This window comes from Suillus plorans (assembly GCF_016647745.1).
Source record: "Suillus plorans strain S12 chromosome Unknown HD556scaffold_10, whole genome shotgun sequence".
NCBI classification, from domain to species: Eukaryota; Fungi; Basidiomycota; class Agaricomycetes; order Boletales; family Suillaceae; genus Suillus; species Suillus plorans.
Window position 1 is genome coordinate 411,849 of NW_024537394.1, and position 13,142 is coordinate 424,990.

At 48.3% G+C, this 13,142-nt stretch overlaps 2 protein-coding genes across 2 annotated transcripts; both read left to right on the forward strand.

Moving 5' to 3' along the window:
- Positions 1-4,790: 4,790 nt before the first annotated feature.
- On the forward strand, positions 4,791-5,812 carry HD556DRAFT_1455260 (uncharacterized protein; the record flags this gene model as incomplete). The annotated part of the gene is made up of 2 exons (XM_041308116.1): positions 4,791-5,339; positions 5,579-5,812. Coding segments are annotated over 2 exons (783 nt in total), but the record flags the coding sequence as incomplete, so codon positions are not given.
- A 4,551-nt stretch (positions 5,813-10,363) lies between these two features.
- Positions 10,364-12,970, forward strand: HD556DRAFT_1439462 (uncharacterized protein; the record flags this gene model as incomplete). The annotated part of the gene is made up of 17 exons (XM_041305964.1): positions 10,364-10,409; positions 10,469-10,720; positions 10,769-10,860; positions 10,917-11,096; positions 11,150-11,160; positions 11,213-11,332; positions 11,392-11,404; positions 11,456-11,584; positions 11,644-11,752; positions 11,805-11,853; positions 11,907-12,044; positions 12,097-12,166; positions 12,215-12,303; positions 12,360-12,583; positions 12,645-12,664; positions 12,717-12,839; positions 12,890-12,970. 17 exons carry the CDS (start codon positions 10,364-10,366, stop codon positions 12,968-12,970), a joined length of 1,746 nt encoding a protein of 581 aa, XP_041164032.1.
- Positions 12,971-13,142: the final 172 nt, after the last annotated feature.

Below are 13,142 nucleotides of genomic sequence, written 5' to 3' on the forward strand. Positions count from 1 at the left end.
TAGCCGGAGCGGTGTCGATTAGTAAGCACAGCACGGAGAACAGACAAGTCCGTTTTCATATGTTTCGGATCGGACGCATAGTATTAACCGTTTAACAGTATATATATTGTACGAAGTAGTTACAATGAAGAAAGCCTTTTTATCAAATATTCTACTCTAAAACATCTACTCTAAACTACAGATAACTACAGGTTATGAGCCCTGCTCCGACAATCATGGATAACACGCACCACAGCAGCTCCTCATTGTACACCATCCCCAAACTTGCCGACGATGGCTCGAATTGGATAACCTACAAGGAAAGAGCGTTAACAGTGATCCGCGCACGAGGATTGATGCGATACCTTGATGGTCGAATCAAAGAACCTACCCCATACAAGACCAACTCGGCTGGAAAGTACGAAAAGGCTGATGGCACGGTAGCAACTGAAACAGAAGTAGAAGAACTTGAAGAGAAGATAGATGAATATCTACAGAAGGACTCACTCGCAAAGCAACACTTATTTAGCACGATCTCGGATCAGCTATTGTTGCGCGTCCAGCACCTTGGCAACGCCTCGAAGATATGGTCCGAAATTCGGACAATACACGAAGGCAAGACAGAATTAGTTCAAATAGATCTGCGCCGGAAGTTGCAAGAATCAAGATGTGAGGAAGGAGGTGATGTGAAGACTCACTTTGGGGACATGTTTCGCATCCGCGAAACGCTAGCAGGCATGGGGGCGAGCATAGAAGAAAAGGACTTCTACGCAATTATAATGGGATCTCTGCCAGAATCTTACAGACCCCTGTTATCGTCAATCAATGCGACAGCCCGAATCACAAAGCAACCACTCACCCCATACGAGCTAGTCAGTGTCGTCTCTGAAGAGTACGAGCACAGACAACTAGCAAACCCAAAGACCTCAAAGAAAGGAGGCAACAGCGCATTCTCGGCCAAGGACAGTACGAAAAGGAATTGTACAAGCACCGCAAGCAAGGATGTTACGTGTTTCAACTGCGAGAGGAAGGGTCATTACAAAACCGATTGTTGGAGACCTGGAGGAGGGAAAGAAGGTCAGGGACCAAGGCAAGGTGGAAAGGCGCCAAGACAAACGGCTAATGCGGCAGACAAGATCGAAAGAGCAAATGATTATGCTTTTGTCACGTCAGATCTAGCAAATGTGGCAAAAAGGATCAACATACCTGCCGAGAGACAAGGAGCCATTATCGATTCGGGCGCAACGTCCCATTTCTGCCCCGACCGCTCGAAGTTCATAACATTCACCTCCATCAAAGCACAAGATGTGCACACTGCAGACGGTTCTACCATCAGCGCCATAGGAAAAGGGGATATAAAGATAGACCTACCTTTGGGAACAAAGAAGACCACTGTGACTCTCAAAGACACCCTATATACGCCAAAGATGGCATTCACGTTAATATCGGCCAACAGAATCGCTACCGCCGGTTTCGCATTACACCTCGAAGATAACATGTGCAGGATATTGACCCCAGCACCAGAGCGAAGACCCATAGCCGAAATTCCTCAAATAGAAGGACTATATCGAATCGCGGCATCAGTGACCCATAGCGCAAACTCAGCAATAACGAAACATACCATCGATGAATTACACCGAGCATTGGGACATGTATCCCACGAAGCGATCACAAATGCTATAAAGAAGGGCATGATCAGAGGTATAACGTTAGATGAAAGTTCAAACCCTACCTTTTGCGAAACGTGCGCAAAGGCCAAAGCCACTCGACAACCATTTCCAAACGAGTCAAAGACCAGATCATCCGCATATGGGGACCTCGTCCATACAGATCTATGGGGTCCGGCACAAACCGAAACGATAAACGGATGCCTGTATTATATCACCTTTACAGATGATTTTAGTCGGGAAACGAGGGTAACATTCCTGAAGAGAAAGAGCGACGCACTTACCGCATTCAAGGAATACGAGGCTTATGTAAGCCGACAATATAATGCGCGTCTGCGCAAAGTACGTTCGGATCGAGGAGGAGAGTACCTAAGCAAGGAGTTTGATGAATATCTGAAGGAAAAAGGAATAAAGAGACAACTCACCGTGCACGATTCCCCACAGCAGAATGGTGTAGCCGAAAGACTAAATCGAACATTAGTCGAACACGCGCGAGCCATGCTACTCGCAAAGGACCTACCAAAGTTTTTATGGGCCGAAGCCGTCAATTACACAACATGGCTCAAAAATCGCCTACCTTCGAGGGCGATCCCAGGATACACGTCCTATGAATTGCTACACAAAGCAAAACCAAGTTTAGTAAACGCACGGGAATTCGGCGCACGACTCTATGTGCACTCACCAGATGGAGGAAAGCTCGAAGCTAGAGCAGAAGAAGGTCAATTTGTGGGAATAGACGAGGAAAGTAAAGCTTACCGAGTATACTGGCCGAAGAAGAGAAGAGTATCTGTCGAACGCAATGTTAGCTTTGTCCCGCCGGACGTCATCGTTCGTAACGACATACTGGACGAGGGGGAGTATAACCAGGAAGAACAGATCAACATACCGAATATCGTCCAGCCCGTCGCAACATCCCAAGTCCCACAAACACCAAGCCAACCTCCCAAAACGCCACCCCAGAGTACACAGCAACTTCCAGACCCAATAACGCCCAGAACCACGAGAGTACGACCCCCTGCAGGATACTACAAAGCGTTAAATGAAGGAGAAAGAGCAACCATAGCAATGGAAAACTCACCGGACAACACTCAATCGAATTCTTTTCCATATATGGCCATGGCAGCCGCAGAGAAGGAACCGACGCTTAGAGAAGCGTTAAATGGACCAGACGCAGAGGAATGGCAACAAGCCATAGACTATGAGATTGGTCAATTAGAGAAACTCAAGACATGGGAAATTGTGGACCCACCTAAAGGCGCGAATATAATACCTTGCCATTTTGTCCTAGCGACAAAGCGTGGACCAAATGGCGAGAAGGTAAAGCTGCGTGCGAGACTTGTCGCAAATGGTCAGCGCCAAGAGTACGGCGTAGACTATCAAGAAACATTCGCACCTACCTCAAGTATGACGACAATTCGTACTGTCCTAACGATGGCAGCTAAGCACAACTGGGAAATACATCAAGTCGATGTTAAAAGTGCTTACCTCAATGCCAAGCTCAACGACGACATATATATGCGCGCGCCGCCAGGATACTTGAACAAAGGAGACGAAGGAAAGGTATTAAAGCTATTGCGTAGCTTATATGGCCTAAAGCAGGCCGGTTTTGAATGGTCCGAGGAGCTAGAAGAATTTTTCCTCAGTAACGACTTCACGCGCTCTCAAGTCGACCAAGCCGTATACTATCGACAAGCCGAAGAAGAACATACCGTTATCACCGTTTCCGTCGACGACATGGCCGTCACATCAAAACACCTAAAGCACATCCAAAAGTTCAAAGATCAGCTTTGTAAACGTTTTGAGATTTCGGACCTAGGAGAGCTTACCTGGCTCCTAGGACTAAAGGTTGAAAGGGACCGAAAGGCGCAGACCATAATGTTGTCGCAAGAAGCATACATCGACACTATAGTCGAGAGATTCAGGATGAAGGATGCGACAACGTCGCAAACACCAATGGAAACTGGAGTAGTTCTAATGAAAGAGTCATCAGACCATTCACCAGACACCAAACCTGAAATACCCGAACAACACGTACCGTATCAACAGGCCATTGGATCGCTAATGTATGCTGCGACGAGCACACGTCCGGATATAGCCTTCGCTGTTTCGATACTCTCGCAGTTCATGCGAGAGCCAGCTAGTGCGCACTGGGAAGCTGCTAAACGAGTCATACGCTATCTAAAGGGGACAAAGAATTCAAAACTTACCCTAGGAACCACAAATCAAGGTTTAGAAGCGTTTGTAGACGCTGATTGGGCGAGTCAGCCCCATCGACACTCAATATCGGGCTATATCGTCCTGTTGCACGGATCTCCAGTAGCGTGGAGCGCGCGAAAGCAGTCGCTAGTTGCTTTATCAACCGCCGAAGCGGAATATATTGCGCTGACGTCGGTAGCGCGCGAAATCCTATATCTAAAAAGTCTCATCAGTGAGCTATACGAGCCGATGGATGAATGTATCCCCACCTACTGCGACAACCAAGGAGCAATAGCGTTAGCATCAAACAACAAATTCCGCGCACGCACCAAGCATATTGACATAAGGTATCATTACATCCGCGACCTTGTCGAAAACGGCACCATCCAACTCCAATATTGTCCGACGCTCGAAAACGTTGCGGACGCTTTTACGAAAGCACTGCCGGCACCACGGTTTAGGGAATTGAGAGGGAAGATGAAGGTGGACTGTGCTCGAGGGGGAGTGTTGGACTCAGTCGTACATGATGACTGTACGAGCACAGGAGTAAAAGGATTAGTAATACATACATAGATGAATAATGTAGGGAACACCGACTTACCCGGGAATAGCCGGAGCGGTGTCGATTAGTAAGCACAGCACGGAGAACAGACAAGTCCGTTTTCATATGTTTCGGATCGGACGCATAGTATTAACCGTTTAACAGTATATATATTGTACGAAGTAGTTACAATGAAGAAAGCCTTTTTATCAAATATTCTACTCTAAAACATCTACTCTAAACTACAGATAACTACAGATAGGGAACGTCAGCAACAGCATCAAAGGATAGACGAAGACGAGCGGGAGCGGCTTGAACAAGTGAGGATTGAGGAAGAGGAAGCGGCGCGCAAAGAAGAGAGGAAAAAGAACAAATACAAATTCATTCCCATTCTCGAGACTGGAATACCAGACAAACCGGCCATCACACCATGTTCTTACGCTCTAAAGAAACTGGACAAAGGCGAGTACGTGGAATTATGGTATTTCACTAACGACGGCTTGGACGAAGCTAGTATAAAGAAGACGATTGACGACGACGCCATGATTCTTTCGACTCTGGCTGATGGCTCCACAGCCTGGGTCTCTTCAGCGTCTACGCGAAGTGCACGTTCGGTGATTAACGACGAAAATTTACCTTTTGAAGAGTTCTGTCAAGCCTGTCCGCGCTTTCTGACGGCAATAGAGGAGGCAGATTGGCCGCAAGACAGAGTCCGGATGATGGCTCGGTTCTGGATGAACATTCAAGTTCACAAGTTTCGCTCACTCAGAGACCCCATAGCTCAGAAGTCACTCCTGGTCTACCAGGCAGAGCAACGGAAACGGTGGCATATCGCAGCAAAGTCCTCTGTCGGACCATATGATCTTTCAGACGTCAATGAGAAGGTTCTCAAAGACACGAGGGACAGAGTATATTGGGATGAGCGCAACAAGAGAGACAACGAACGTGATTACAAGGTCAGGATTCGCTTGGAATGACAAGTAACGATCAAGCTAACCATCTCGTTTTTCCTGTTTTATTTCATTTAAAATCAAAACAAATATGTCAAACCTGCTACACGCTACACGCCGCACGTTGCACGTCATACATAACTTGCTACACAATGCGCATCGCACATCGCACATTATATGCTGCATGCCACACTATATGCTACATGCTACATGCCTCATGCTACGCATCACATCGCCCGCTGCAGACTGACCAACACGTCAGTTCCTCTTCGAGACATCGTGACTGGAAAGAGCCAACCAAGCGTGCTCATTCACCAGAGCACGCGAGCAAGGCCAAGAAACCACGTCAGGATTTTCGTGCGGGCGCAAGCGGAGGAGTCCTCTCCGCTTGCGCCATTTGCCTCGGACGAAATCCTCACAGGATTATCGAGTGCAAAGCGTCCAGAACCTGGGACGATGCATTCGAAACTCTTTGCGCACGCATTGGCAAGATCCTCACGATGCGAGACGGCAAGGCCATCTGCAGCGATTGGCAACGCGTCAACGGATGCTCAGAGGTCACACACGACCGACGACATTTCTGTTCTGGATGTGGTGCCTCCACTCATGGAGCTCAGACGTGCCCTCGAGCGCAGAGAGCATAAAGCGCTTACCCCGTATGATGCGGAGGTGTGGACTTCGAGGCTGGCATCAGTCGGTCTTTTGGGCAGGTACTCTCACATTCCGGATGGGTTACGTCAAGGCTTTCGTCTCGATATTCCTAGTATTAGAGTCACGCAGATTCCGCCGAACAAGCAATCCATTGTTACATATCAACGAGAATTCCTCACCATTGTGCAAACTGAGCTTAAAAAAGGAAGATATATCGGACCGATGCGAGCAAAAGAAGTCGAAGAACTCATCGGCCCCTTTCAATCGTCTCCCTTCTCCATCATCCCTAAGCCAGGTCGCCCAGGACGCTACCGTATCATTCAGGACTATTCATTTCCTCACATCGTATCCCCGAAGTTTCCCAACGTATCCATCAATTCATACATCAATCCGGACAATTTTCCCAGTACCTGGGGAACTTTCCACGTCACAGCGCTTAAAATCAGTCGTCTGCCGCCCGGCTCACAGATCGCCATCAGAGATGTATCAGAAGCTTACCGCACTGTTCCCATACATTCCTCACAATGGCCAGGTTCGGTTGCGCGCATCTCAGATGATCTTTTCTGCATTGACACATGCATGTGTTTCGGTTTGCGACCTTCAGCCGGAGCATACGGTTCTCTTGCCGACGCCGGACTCGATCTATTTCGTTCACGCGGAATTGGTCCCGTATCGAGATGGGTCGATGACCATTTATTCATACGCATTCTCAAACAACACATTGCAGCTTACAACGAGAAACGGAGAGCTTGGCACCGGGACATCATTAGCAGAGGAGAACATCGTGATGGCGGTAGAGTATGGTTTGGCGGCTTCGTTTTCGAAGACGGTACTTTGGAAGAGTTTGAAGAAGATTGTCGTTTTCCGATCGTGGACCTTTCGGAGACGTCATCGAGATCAAGCGATGACGCAAGGTTCTCTTTCAACCTATCGGACGTTGACGAATTTTCAGAAGATCTCAACATACCTTGGGAGCTACCCAAAGACAAGCCCTTTGCCTATGTCAACCCATACATTGGGTTCATGTGGAATCTCGCGCAGGATAAGGTCTATCTCGACAAGGAGAAGAAGGCGAAATACTTGGACGCAATCAGAGGCTGGGAGACGCACGACTCACACGTGCTTAACGACGTACAACAGCTATACGGTAAGCTGCTGCATACCACGCTTGTCGTACCACGAGGGCGCGCTTACCTCACGTCGCTCGAAGCAATGCTGTGTCTCGCTTTCATTAAGCCTTTTATCCCACGGAGACCCATCAAAAGACTGGATGCGGACTTACTTTGGTGGAAACATTTGTTGCAGAGTTCTTTCGTTGGTCGGCCAATACCCAAACCCCTCACGCTTTTTAACCCAGAAGCTTACTCGGATGCCAGCTCTGGATTCGGAATCGCCATCACCATCGGAGTCAGATGGAGAGCCTGGCGTTTGCGGAAAGGATGGCAGACCCTCGACGGAAAAAGGGACATTGGATGGGCGGAAGCGGTCGGGTTTGAGCTACTCATTCTCTACCTTATCAGCATGGGAGGACCGCAACGCAACTTCAAAGTATTCGGCGACAATCAAGGGGTTATCGAAGGATGGAGAAACGGTCGCAGCAGAAACACGGCAGTCAACGAAGTATTTCATAGAATCTTCTCTGTTATCAACGATTCTGCAGCATCGTATTCATTCCATCCTACCTACGTCACCAGCAAAGCAAATCCCGCGGATGATCCTTCCAGAGGGGTCTACGGTAGCGCAAAACATCTACTGCCGAATCTCCACATCCCCAGTGCACTCGAATCCTTTATCATCGACCCGTTCATTGCATCCACAGACCCGAGAGAGTACAGTACGGACAGAATTCCATCAGATACCCTCGAGGATCTTACTCTCGACGGTGCCGTCGGCACCGTCGAGAAAGCCGCAGGAACCATTAATGACGCCCTCTATCACATCCACCAGAGCCAACAACGCATCGGCGAACATCTCACGTTTTAATGCATCACTTCCTCTCGACACTATAGCAAAACCCTCACCATATAGAACAGGTCTGATGCCAGCTCCCTCTCAACTTCGACCGCACTGTCTAGCGAGGGATAGATTGAGACTTTGGTTCCCATTGGAGACCAGAGTACCCACAGGGACGGACGGACATCGTTTGGCCATCTCAGAAGAGGACTTGCAGAGGGTCCTTACCGTGATGAACATGTCCTGGGCGCCAGGAACCAGGGAGTGTTACGGGGCAGGTCTTCTGGTCTTTCATGTGTTCTGCGACGAACGAAACATACCAGAAGACCAACGATGCCCAGTAGACACTCGCATCATGTTGAACTTCGTAGCGAGTTGTGCGGGAACTTACTCGGGAAAAACCTTAGCGAACTACGTATATGCGGTGAAAGCCTGGCACACACTTCATGGACAATCTTGGGAGGTCCAACAAGATGAACTCAAGGCGGCATTGGATGGAGCTTCGGAGCTAGCTCCAGACGCAGCGAAACGCTCGAAGCGGGATCCATTTACAGTCAAATTCATTCTTGATATTCGCTCTCATCTAGATGTATCAGCTCCCCTCGATGCCGCAGTGCTCGCGTGTTTAACAAGCGCCTTTTATGCCTTATGTCGGGTAGGAGAACTCACTGTCAAATCCATGAAGACTTTTGAACCGTCGAAACACGTCAAGCGGTCAAATGTACAAATGGATGTTGAAGATAGGCACGGGTTGAGGGTAACCAAAATTTTCCTACCACGAACCAAAGCTGCGGTCGCAGGGGAGGGTGTATTCTGGGCACAGCAGAAAGACGCTTCAGACCCTAAAGCCGCTATGCTCAATCACTTCACAATTAACGATCCGCCGCGAGATAGTCATTTGTTCGCCTGGAAGCACAAGAAGGGCATGAGGCCTTTGACGAGATCAGAATTCTGGAAACGGATTAGTGGGATAGTCAAGAGAGCGGATCTAGGAAATCTCAAAGGCCATGGGCTTCGTATCGGAGGTACCTTGGAATATCTGCTGAGAGGAGTTCCCTTCGACGTAGTCAAATCGATGGGTAGATGGTCGAGCGAAGCATTCACCATATACCTACGCAAGCATGCGTTAATCCTGGCCCCGTATCTTCAGGACTCACAAGCGCTGGAGCCGTTCACTCGCTATACAATGCCAATGATACGTTAACAAGGTGAGTTTACACAATTCACTCTTCTCCTTTCGAATCGGGAGTCCATGCTGCGCCTGACGCGTCGCAGTGCTCCTTGTGTCTGGGAATCACGGCTCATCTGGACTTCCTTCACAGGTTCGAAACGGTGTTTCGGGTCGTAAAACCCTGCGGGTTTTAAGCCCAAATAGCTTCTCAAGTCTCTTGGACACTAGTCGTACAAATCAGATATCATTAGCCAGCTAATATAACTGTTTTTCTTCGCATTAACACAAAGACCAGCAGCTACACATAGATTGTATTCTATTTGAGTCCGAGGCACGAGGACATAGATAGAATTAGGTCTATGTGGCGAAACGGTTCTTTTGGTTTTCCCACCTTCTTGCTTCCTACTACAACGTTAGTACTCGCAACCACTCTGCTCCTAGACTACGCTCTCCGTTCGTCGCACCCGCCCACCACTCCCTTTTCAGCAGCTCGCATCTCGTCAACATAACAGTGTTTGAATTTTTTGAATTTATAAGAATCTACTCGACGCATCAATTTCGATCAGGGCAGGATTCAATCAATCCTGCATCGTGAGCTGCATGGTCCCACCCGCCCTCACGGCTCATCTGGACTTCCTTCACAGGTTCGAAACGGTGTTTCGGGTCGTAAAACCCTGCGGGTTTTAAGCCCAAATAGCTTCTCAAGTCTCTTGGACACTAGTCGTACAAATCAGATATCATTAGCCGGCTAATATAACTGTTTTTCTTCGCATTAACACAAAGACCAGCAGCTACACATAGAATGACATTATCGTCATAATGGAGCATCCCTCTTATAATCATGCAGTACCACACACGTACGCACCCCGTATTTTTCTCACATCATGTTCAAACTCCGCTGGAAGGTCGTCACGATGGACGACAACACTAACAGTGTTTCGGACAGCGGTGAATGGAAGAGCGTATGGGATTCCGAGAGTACAGTATGTAAGAGATGATGTCTCTGGGCGCACGTATGTATCTATATATACGTAGGAAGCATCTGCGGTGTCCAATCATCAAAGGCGTACAATCTGCATCATAGGTAGCGTCATCACAATCTGCGTCATCTGCGTCATAGGTAACCGTCTGCTTACACTCGCCTAGTGAAAGCAGACTGAGCAAGTTCCCGATGGGCGCCAAGATAGGCTTAACTTCGGTCAAGGTTATAAAGTGGAACTTGCGAGAGGCAATCTGACAGGAACCCTCCATTTTGATGTCTCAGCCAATCCTGTCAGAATTCGACATCGTTTTTGCTGGAGGTGAGCAGATATAATCCTGTAGTAGTTTGCCCTCTTAAGCAATACATGATTCTGTATAGGCGGTGCTACAGCCTGTGTTGTCGCAGGTCGCTTAGCTGCATATGACCCCTCGCTCAGGATCTTGATTCTGGAAGCGGGTCAACACACCCTCAATAAACCTATACATGTCCAACCCTACCAATATCCCCTCAATTCAGTACCGACGAGCACCACGGTCACATTCCACATGGGAAATCCATCACCTCGTCTCAACGGCCGTGCGCCGATCGTTCCTTCCGGTCGTTGCGTCGGTGGAGGCTCATGCGTGAATTGTGCGTAGCATACTTGCAATGATGAGCGATACTCTAATAATAAGACAGTTATGGCATATACCCGTGCACCTGCTTCGGACTATGACGATTGGGGAGTCGATGGTTGGGAATCTGAAAATCTAATCCCCCTCATGAAGAAGGTCTCAAATTCGTTTTCAGGACATTCGTTCGAATCGTTTATATGTTCGCTTTATAGCTGGAGACATATGAGGTGCAGTCCGATCGCCCAACTCACGGCTATGACGGACCTATCAAAGTGTCATCTGGTGGGTGTAAGATGGGTATCGCCGACGAATTCATCCAGGTTGGCACGACCTATCACAAGAGGCAGTATGCCGACGACACGAATGATTTAGAAACATGCAATACATACAGTGTAAGCTGTGATCCTTCTTTCCTAACTTCGACAACTAACCAGATCTATCTCAGCCATGGCGGAAGTGAGTTCCTGCACACGTAGGCAATTGCGAATTCTTGGCTCATGCACAAAAGATACATCGACGGGACAACCGGAAGGCGTTCCGACGCAGCTCACCACTATGTCTACAACCAAGCTCACAACCCGAATTTACAAGTCTGGGACGGCAAGCGCGTGAAACGCGTCATCTTCGAGTAAGTGGCTGTTTGAGATCGCAACCCCAGAAAACGGTTGACTGTTTTCCAAACGAAAGAGACAAGCGTGCTGTAGGCATCGAGTTCGCCAGCGACCCAGTGTCTTGCCCAGATGAGGATTAGTCGTCGAGTATTGTGAGAGCATCAAAACTTGTTGTTATCTCTGCTGGGGCATTCGGCTCCCCGACCATTCTGGAGAGGTCTGGGATCGGTGCTGAGGCGATCCTCAAGCGGTGCGGTATCAAGCAACTAGTAAATTTGCCTGGCGTCGGAGAAAATTATCAAGGTGCGCTTTGATCTATTTATTCTAGGAGCTTAGCTTAGGACGGTCAGATCACAATCTCGTCTTTGTTCCATACTTGGCTGCTGACGAGGCTGTCACAATGGACGCCCTCTGGCGTGGGGACAGTCTCCTGCAGGGTAAGCATGTTTCTCCCCGCGATTGCAGCACTTTACAACCACCGAAATGCAGAAAGCCTTGCGGAATGGAACAGCAGCGGCAAGTCATTGATTGCACAAAAGTTGGTACAAGTTATCATCATCACTGCTGGCCTCGTGCTGATCGGAATCTCAGCGGCTTCGATTCAAAAATCAAGTGGCGTCCTGATGACGAGGAATTGAAAGCCATGGACCCAGTTTTTGAACCACGCTGGAAGGAGTTCTTCCAGGACCGGCCAGACAAGGCTGTTGCCATATTTTATGTTTTTGCAGGGTGCGTGCGCATTGCTTAGCTTTGATGATTTGATCATGCTCATGGCAGCCAGATATGTTCAACCGCTCTCGAGGCCGCTCATTCTACCTCCACGCAACTACATGACTGCTTGTAATTCTACAGTACTGCTCTCTGTCTACCCCATGGTTTTCTCTGAATCATTTCAATAGCTTTACCCCGTGTCTATTGGAAGTGTCCATGTCAACGTGACAGATGACGGAAAAGAACGAATGGACTTTACTACAGGCTTCCTAGATGAGTGAGTGGACGCATTTCACTTTAGGGCACTTTGCATGACTCAGACACTCCGACCAGTCCATCCGATATCGTTCCTCTTAACTTCGGGTACAAAAAGATGCGCGAACTTCTTCGACGCATGGATTCCTACCGAGGTGAAGTCGCTGCTGGCCATCCTGATTTCCCGGAGGGAAGTGCTGCAGCCTGCAGAGAAGCTTCCGGGCCAGTGGACTTGAATGCGCCTGACATCGTCTACACTGCCGAAGATGACGAGGCGATCGATCGATTCCACCGCGATATCGGTAAGTGTCGGCATCCCATTTGAAATTTCCATTGTCAGTGAAATATTGAATCGAATATCAGTGCAAACGACATGGCACTCGGTGTGTGCAGCTGTACCTTCCATGATTTCATATCTGATCTTTGTATTTGTAGCTTGGGACTTGTGCCATGAAACCGGAGACAGATCAGGGAGTCGTCGACGCTCGGTTAAATGTATACGGAGTGTCGAACCTGAAGGTCGCAGATCTGTCCATTTCGCCGTTGAACGTTGGAACGGTCAGTACTGAACAGAGGATTGTTGATGTGCGATCTCACGATATGTACAGAACACGTACTCGACAGCACTTCTCATCGGAGAGCGGGCTGCGATGATCATTGCTGAAGAATTGGGTATCACTTGTATTTGATTTGTATCGTTAGAGGAGCATTCTCTGGACCTGACTCCCAGTCAGAACCTGCGAGAGGAAAATCTACAGGAATCGTCTAAATATATTTAGAATCGTGTGAAATCGACAATTACTGACTGAACAATATTTAAGACAAAGACGCTTTAAGAAATTGCATTATTGAAGCTCGGTT